This window comes from Geospiza fortis, unplaced genomic scaffold (assembly GCF_000277835.1).
Source record: "Geospiza fortis unplaced genomic scaffold, GeoFor_1.0 scaffold289, whole genome shotgun sequence".
Classification (NCBI taxonomy): Eukaryota; Metazoa; Chordata; class Aves; order Passeriformes; family Thraupidae; genus Geospiza; species Geospiza fortis.
In genome coordinates, this window is record NW_005054478.1 from 1,164,083 (window position 1) to 1,171,829 (window position 7,747).

General features: G+C 50.4%; 2 protein-coding genes across 3 annotated transcripts in view; both read left to right on the top strand.

Moving 5' to 3' along the window:
- NFYC (nuclear transcription factor Y subunit gamma) overlaps positions 1-5,029 on the top strand; it is a 16,669-nt gene extending 11,640 nt beyond the window's left edge. Inside the window, exons 7-9 of one of the 2 annotated variants that reach the window (XM_005428301.2) lie at positions 2,722-2,829; positions 3,552-3,611; positions 4,197-5,029. In XM_005428301.2, coding sequence (XP_005428358.1) covers positions 2,722-2,829; positions 3,552-3,611; positions 4,197-4,316 — 288 coding nt within the window. In that variant the 3' untranslated portion in view covers positions 4,317-5,029. The remainder of the gene's footprint in view (positions 1-2,721; positions 2,830-3,551; positions 3,612-4,196) is intronic. The other variant, XM_031063011.1, reaches the window with a different exon arrangement.
- Positions 5,030-7,531: 2,502 nt separating this feature from the next.
- The window catches only part of KCNQ4 (potassium voltage-gated channel subfamily Q member 4), a 23,609-nt gene continuing 23,393 nt past the window's right edge, over positions 7,532-7,747 (top strand). Inside the window, exon 1 of the mRNA XM_031063040.1 lies at positions 7,532-7,658. Within this exon, the coding sequence (XP_030918900.1) occupies positions 7,532-7,658 (127 nt within the window). The remainder of the gene's footprint in view (positions 7,659-7,747) is intronic.

The following is a 7,747-nucleotide window of genomic DNA, read 5'->3' on the forward strand; positions in this document are numbered from 1 at the left end:
TTTTTACTGCAAGGAACCCTTTTTCTTTAAATTTTCTTGTCCATTTCTTTTTTTCCTTCTTTTCCTTTTCTTTTTTTCTCTTCCTTGTGAAAATCTCTCTGAGAGAGACTTGTTCCTCAGAGAATTATGGAAGGAGATCTCCAGTGGATCCTCAGCAAGAAAAGAAGAGCTCAGATTTGTCCCCAGAGAATGCTGGAACTGCAGAAAGGGGCTTGGACATCTCCTGGGAGCAAGAATTCCTTACAAAGGAGCCAAAACCTCTTGAAGAAAATCCAGGGGGGTTTTTTGGGAAGTGATCCTGTGGTTTTGGACAGACTGCAGGGGTTTTAGGGTCTGCTTTTGACCAAGAATTTGCTTTTTCCTCCCTCTTCCCTGGCATTGTGGGAGAACAGGGAGCTGGGGCTGCTCCTCAGGAGCTGCCAGGGGTTGGAGTGTGGAATCTTTTTGGGAATACCTGGATCTCTGACAGCTCCAACACTGCAGTCTGGGATGGAATAATCCCAATTTCCAGCCCCCCATCCAGCAGAGATCCTGTTTGCCTGCAACCAGGAGGATCCTTCTGTTGAAGAACCACAATTGGTGCTGAAGGAGCTTCCAACAAGTGAAATAAAATAAAACTTGGAGAAAAACTTGGATTTGGCTCCACAGAATTCCAGTCCTTGGTCTGTTCTGCTCTTCCTGCTTTGCTTTTATTTTTTTTTTTCCTTTTATTTCCTTTCTCTTTTGGCACAGTCAGAGCCATCTTCTGACAGCTCTGTGCACTCTGAGGGCTCAGCAGAGAATCTTGGATCACCCAAACAGAGTTGGAAACTCTCTCCTGAAACTGGAATTGCCTCTGGAATGTTGGGAGCATCTTGCTCCTGGTTTTCCACATGTTCCTGGTGCTGTGCACACTCCCTGTTGCTCTTTATTCCAGAAATGATGTGGAAAAGTGAATTTTTAACAGAAGAAAATCTGGAAGTGAATCCATCAATGAAGTGATAATTGTTTGGCCATATGAATTTTATGGTAAATTAAATCTCTGTTTTACCCAGATCTCATTTTGGGCAGGTTCTTTGGAGCTTCCTCTCCTTGCTGGAAGAACTTTTCCCAAATCTCTTCCACCATCATTTAATGATGTAATTACAACTTAATACCCCCAGCATGGAAAACTTGATCTCCTTGCAGTTCTCAATGCAGAAACCAATTTTTAATTGAATTTTGTTGCTCAGGGGAAGTTTATTTGCTTTTGAAATAATTTTGGAGCTTTCAGACACAAATGAGGGAGTTGGTGCCAGGACCACGTGCACTTCTTTAGCAGTCAGCAGTTTTTTAGAGTGTTCTGTGTGTTCTTTCCCCTTCTTAAAAAGAAAAAAAACCTTTTTTTTTTGGTATAAAATTACCCTTAAAGCGGTGAATTTCAATGTTGTAAAGTTAAATAAGAGAAGGAAAATCCACCAGTGGTATCTGTGACATTATTATTGCTCTCAGGTGTGTAATAACTGTATTTTCTTCATGTGCCACATTCCCAAGCATCCAAAATTAGGTGATTTAGGGAATAAATTTGAGGTTGAATCTCTCACACGAATCACTGACACCAAAAAGCTGAAGCTTGTGCCAGGTGGGACTTGACAGGTGTGAGCAGAGAGCTGCCTTCAAAGCCTCCAAAAATATCTTTGGGGTTTGCCATTTCTTCTGGCTTTATTTGTGGGGGAAATTCCTGTTTATTCCTTCATTTTTGGCAGGATATGATTGATTGGGGTGCAGGATTTGATAGAGGTGCAGGATCTGATAGGGGTACAGGATCTGATAGGGGTGCAGGATTTGATGAGGTGCAGGATTTGATAGAGGTGCAGGATCTGATAGACCTTCAAAGCCTCCAAAAATATCTTTGGGGTTGCCATGTCTGCTGGCTTTATTTGTGGGGGAAATTCCTGTTTATTCCTTCATTTTTGGCAGGATATGATTGATTGGGGTGCAGGATCTGATAGACCTTCAAAGCCTCCAAAAATATCTTTGGGGTTGCCATGTCTGCTGGCTTTATTTGTGGGGGAAATTCCTGTTTATTCCTTCATTTTTGGCAGGATATGATTGATTGGGGTGCAGGATCTGATAGACCTTCAAAGCCTCCAAAAATATCTTTGGGGTTGCCATGTCTGCTGGCTTTATTTGTGGGGGAAATTCCTGTTTATTCCTTCATTTTTGGCAGGATATGATTGATTGGGGTGCAGGATCTGATAGACCTTCAAAGCCTCCAAAAATATCTTTGGGGTTGCCATGTCTGCTGGCTTTATTTGTGGGGGAAATTCCTGTTTATTCCTTCATTTTTGGCAGGATATGATTGATTGGGGTGCAGGATCTGATAGGGGTACAGGATCTGATTTGGTGCTGCCAGCTCCTAACAGTCGATGTGAAACGCTGCCTCAAAGGAGTAAAACTTAATCCTTGTAACCAAAATTGCTTCCAAATCCTTGAGAATTTGAGCCATTAATATGCTTTAGCTACTAACTGACCCTTCCCAGGCTGGAAAAAACAGGAGGAATGTGGTGCCTCAGGGATATCCAGGAGCTCTGTGCCTTTAGGGTGCCTTGTGGTGATTCAGAATTCCGTGGAGCTCCAGGGGAAAGCTGCCCCGTAACTCCAGCTCCCGCGGTGGAATCGAGCAGGGAATTTTGCTGTGTGTTGAGGGTGCAGAGTGACCTGTTTCATTTTCTTTCCCCTGCCCCCTCCACCTGTCTCCAGGTCCAGTTGAATGCTGGCCAGCTGCAGTATATCCGCTTAGCCCAACCCGTGTCAGGCACCCAGGTAGTCCAGGGGCAGATCCAGACGCTTGCAACCAATGCACAGCAGGTATGCACTCCACAGAGCTGCCTCCAAGGCTTCTTCCCTAGCTCCTGAAGCTGGGATTTCAACCACCTCTTGGGTTAGGATTCCTACTTTTCTTTTCTTCCTGTTTTTGACAGAGTTTGTTTTTTTAAATAAATTAAAAACGAAGGAGCGTAGCGGAAGCCTCCTTTAGGTGTCCGTGAGAGGTGCATGCAGAGCTCGTGTGTGTGTGTGTGTGTGTGTGGCTCTGGGTGAAGCTCCCGCTGCTTTTGAGCTGCTTGCAGGTAACATTTTGGGTTTATCAACCTTCTTTTTCCTTCTCCTTCTTGCCTGGGTGAGGGAGGAGCCATGCAGGAAAGGCAGAACGTTGGGAGCGGCGTTGAGGCTGAGGGATCCTTCCCAGCTGGAAAATAGCACAGCTGTTAGAGGAAAAAAATAAAGAAAAATCTGGAGGCCACGTTCTCCTTGGGGGAAGCAGAGAGGACGTGGTTTTGGGGGTCCAAAAGGACTTATTTGGGGTCTAAAAGGACCTAATTTGGGGTCTGGAAGGACCTGGTGTTGGTCTGGAAGGTGGTGATTGGTCTGGAGGTGTCCGTGGCTGCCGTTCCTCTCCCGTTTGGGGTGCTGGAAAAGTTGGCTGAGGTTAAAAATTAAAAACCTCTCCCCAGGCAGCAGCAGGATGGTGTTGGTGGGGTTGTGAGCCTCTGGGAAGGGCTGGCAGTGATCAGCTGCTCTTATCTCTGTAGATAACGCAGACAGAGGTGCAGCAGGGGCAGCAGCAGTTCAGCCAGTTCACGGATGGACAGGTAAGAGCTGGGGGGCACAAGGGGCTCAGGGTCCTAAACCCACGTGTTCCTCCTCATAAAACACTGCTGGCCTGCAGCAGGGTAAGGGAATGTTGTGCCAGTCTAAATTCAGGTGAATTCCTAATGTTCTGCTGCCTTTGCTCTGAATTAAACCAGTCCCTGGCACTCTGGGTGAAATCCTAAATTCCTAATTCAGGAATAAAGGTTTTAACATCTGGATGTTCTAGAAGTATCATAAATCATGGAATGGTTTGGGTTGGAAGCACCTTAAAGCTCATCCACTTCCAGCCATGTGGGGGACCCCTTCCACTATCCCAGGGTGCTCCAAGGCCTGTCCAGCCTGGCCTTGGACTCTTCCAAGAGATCCTGGGGCAGCCACAGCTTCTCTGGGAAATCCAGAGGGGCCCTGATGTGAGCCTGGGCATCAGGAATTCCCAGAAGGACTTTGGTGGGAATTAGCAGCAGATTTGGTGGCAGCTCACGGTGGGTTTGGGGTTTTGGGTACCTCAGAGGGACCAATCTGTGTGGGGTTCTGGGTGTGCTGAGCGCTGACAGAGGTTCCTTTGTCACCCTCTGTGCCTGCAGCAGCTGTACCAGATCCAGCAGGTGACAATGCCCGCGGGCCAGGACATCACCCAGCCCATGTTCATCCAGTCCACCAACCAGAGCTCGGACACCCAGGCCACGCAGGTGACAGGGGACTGAGCAGGGACCTGGGGACAGTCCCCAAATCCAGCCCTGAACCTCTGCCAGACCCACCTGGGCCCAGCAGCACACCTGGGACTGAGCCTGTGGCCGGCTCTGCCATCTCCACCTCGCTCTGCTGGCCTTGGGAATGTCCAGGATATCCAGCAGACTCTGCCAAGAATGCAATATTTTTCTTTTCCAAACCAATCTTTGTGTATCCAGCTGCTTTTCCAAACCCCGGGAGAAGCCATCCGAAGGGATTTGGAGCATCTCATTGAACAAACGGGGGAAATGTTTTTATTTCTAGGAAAATCCTGAGGGTACTGCTCCTGTCAGAGCTCTATTCCTGCTCTTCTGTTTGTATTTTTTTTTCCTCTGGATAGAGCTAGGTTTGATCCTCCCATCTCAGTGGGTTTTAGGGAATTTTTAGGGTAGGGGGAGTGTGTGTGGTTTAGATTTTTTCCCTCCTGCCTCCTTTTTTGGAGCATTTGCTGTATGCAGGGAATAGGAGGAGGAGGAATTGAAGCGAAACAAAATGAAAAAAAAAAACATTCCTTGTTATTATGATTGTATTTTTTAAGAGCAAAAAATCCTTGAATTTGGCCTCTGGATTCCAGAAGAACCGATGGAATCTGGACAAAACCCCAACCCTGCTGTTACCTGTTGTCCTGGCTTTGGTCCATGCATGTAATATAAGCTTCATAAAAGGAAATAAATTTGCTTTTGTCAGATCCTGTGTGTGCTGTCCATGAGATGCAGGGCCAGGAGCAGCCTGGAGCCCTGGAATTGTCACACCTGGAGCAGGGAACTCAGCCTCAGGATGCCTGGACTGAGAGCTCGGGTGATGGGAGGGCTTTGGGGGTAAATCTGTGAAATTTGGCACAGTTGCCCTCCTTATCCTGTCACATGTGACCCCTTTGTCCCATCACAGGTGTCCCCCCTTGCCTGGAAAGAAGTGTCCCCTTTACCTGGCACATGTGCCCCCCTTGGTGTGGCACAAATGTCCCCCTTGTCCCAGCTCAGGTGTCCCCCTTTACCTGAGCAGAGGTGCCCCCTCTACCTGGCACAAGTGTCCCTGGTACAATTATCCCCCTTTTCCTGGCACAGTTGTCCCAGCCCTCTTCACCTGCCTCAGGTGCCACTCTTGTCATGGCACAGGTGCCACCTTGTGCCACAGTTTTCCTCCTTTACCTGGCTCAGGTGTCCCCCTTATCCCAGGTGTCCCCCTTACCCCATCACAGATGTCCCCTTACTGTCCCCTTACCCTGGCACAGGTGCCCCTTGCCAGGCCCAGCGGGAAGGGAAGCAAAGCTCTGCCTCAGCTTTTGGCTCTCTTGGGGATATTTGTAAATATTTGTAAATATTTGTAAATATCGCTTTTCCTGATTCCCGAGGTTTTCCAGACCCTGCAATTCCTGGGAGCAGTGGGAAGGGAAGGGAAGGGAAGGGAAGGGAAGGGAAGGGCAGGGAAGGGAAGGGAAGGGAAGGGAAGGGAAAAGCTAAACTGCAGTAACTAGAGGTGCCATACGCTGCAGGGAAGGGAGGAAGGGAAGGGAAGGGAAGGGAAGGGAAGGGAAGGGAAGGGAAGGAGGAGCTGCAGCTCCCGGAGCCATCGCCGGTGTGCAAGGCAGAGCCGGGATGTGCCCGGCTGGAGCAGCATCCCCTGGGCTGCGAGAAGATGGATTTGGGGTGGAAAATGAACTTTTCGGGAAAGCTCCGAGCGTGGGATCGGCCACGAGAGGGCCCCCGTGGGAAAGGCTGGAGCGGGATGGGACAGCGGGGATGGGACAGTGCGGATGGGACAGCGGGGATGGGGGCTTGGAGCTGCCTTCCCTGGAACTGGACGCTCAGAGGTCCCTCCTTTCCTTGGAACTGGGGGCTTGGAAGTCCCTTTTCCTGGAATTTGGGGGCTCGGGGGTCCTTTCTCCCGACATCTGCATCCCTGTCTCTGCTCCGGGCTGCCGAGGGAAGAGCAGGAGCAGGATGGAAGAGCCGGGACGGGGGCTCGGAGATCCCTTTCTCTGGAATTTACCACCTCGGAAGTCCCTTTCCCTGAAATTGTGAGCTTGGAAGTCCCTTTCCCTGGATTTGGGGGCTCGGGGGTCCCTTCTCCCGACATCTGCATCCCTGTCTCTGCTCCGGGCTGCCGCGGGAAGGGCTGGAGCGGGATGGAAGAGCCGGGATGTGGGTTTGGATCTCCGATCCCAAGAGCTGATCCCACCCATCGGGGGCTGCCCCACCGCCAGAGGAGATGAGTGACCTCCTGTGACCCCCAAACCCCTCTGGAAAAGCATCCCTTGCGTTTGGAGAGCTGGGAATCCGCTTGTGGCGATGGAGAGAGACCTGGAAGGCAGAGCTGAGAGCGGAACGGGCGCTGCTCGCCTTTATCAGCCCCCGGCTGCTGAGGAAAAGCTCTTTACCCGCAGCAGCCGGGTTTGCTGGAAATTGGTTAAATTTGAATGGGAATAAATCGCTTAAAGGACAGAAAACGGGAGGGAGATGCTGCTCCTCAAGGGAGTTCCCAGCTGTTGCATGAAGTGAATGAAATTCGGCTGGAAATAAACCCTGTTGAGTTCTGAGGGATCGGAGGGACTGGGGGTGGCCGGGCTGATAATTTTAATTCCTGGTTGTGTGGAATTGGGCAGGAAAAATGCGGTCATGGTCAATAAAAACCTTCTCGATCAGATGCACAAAAATAGGGTTTGTTGAAGGCACAGAAAGAGTTTCAGAATGGAATCTTCTCCTCACGGAGCTGGTCAGAGAACTGAGTAATAATCATGGACGTGAGAGTTTGTATTAAATTAACCTCATTAGCATACACAAGATGTGTGTTTAAATATTGAAATAAACTTCAATGAGGCAAGAGTTATTTTTTATTTAGGTGATAACAGAGGTAAAGCTCTGCCTGCCCTCCCAGAGGACACTGGGACACGATGGGTGCTTTGGGGACAGCCAGCGTCGTTTGTCGCAGGGACTGGAACCGCGGGCATTGACAGGAGCCAGACCTTCCCTGCAAGGACTCGCGGCTGCCTTTGATCCTTTGATCTGCCGAGGGGACCGCGGTGACAAATTGGGCGCCGTGGGATGACACAGAGGCCAACACGCGTCCCTCCGGAGAGCGGTGGCACCCGCGGGGGGGACACCGGCCCTTCTGTGCGTGATGCAGCGAGTGCCACCTCTCTGCAGGGCAAGTGCGACAGGAGCAGAGCTGGTCACACCCCCAGGGACCCGGGATGAAGCTGAGGAGGAGGAGGCGGAGGAAGAGGAGGAGGAGGAGGCAGCGCTTCCCTGCCAAGGAGCGGTTCGGGATCCCGTTTCTCCTCGGGGTGATGAGCTCAGCACCGGCCGCTGCCGCGCTCGGTTTGCTGCGGGCTTGGCTGCTGACAGCTGTTCCTTCCAGAGATGCTGTCCCTTCCAGAGCTGCTGTCCCTTCCAGAGCTGCTGTCCCT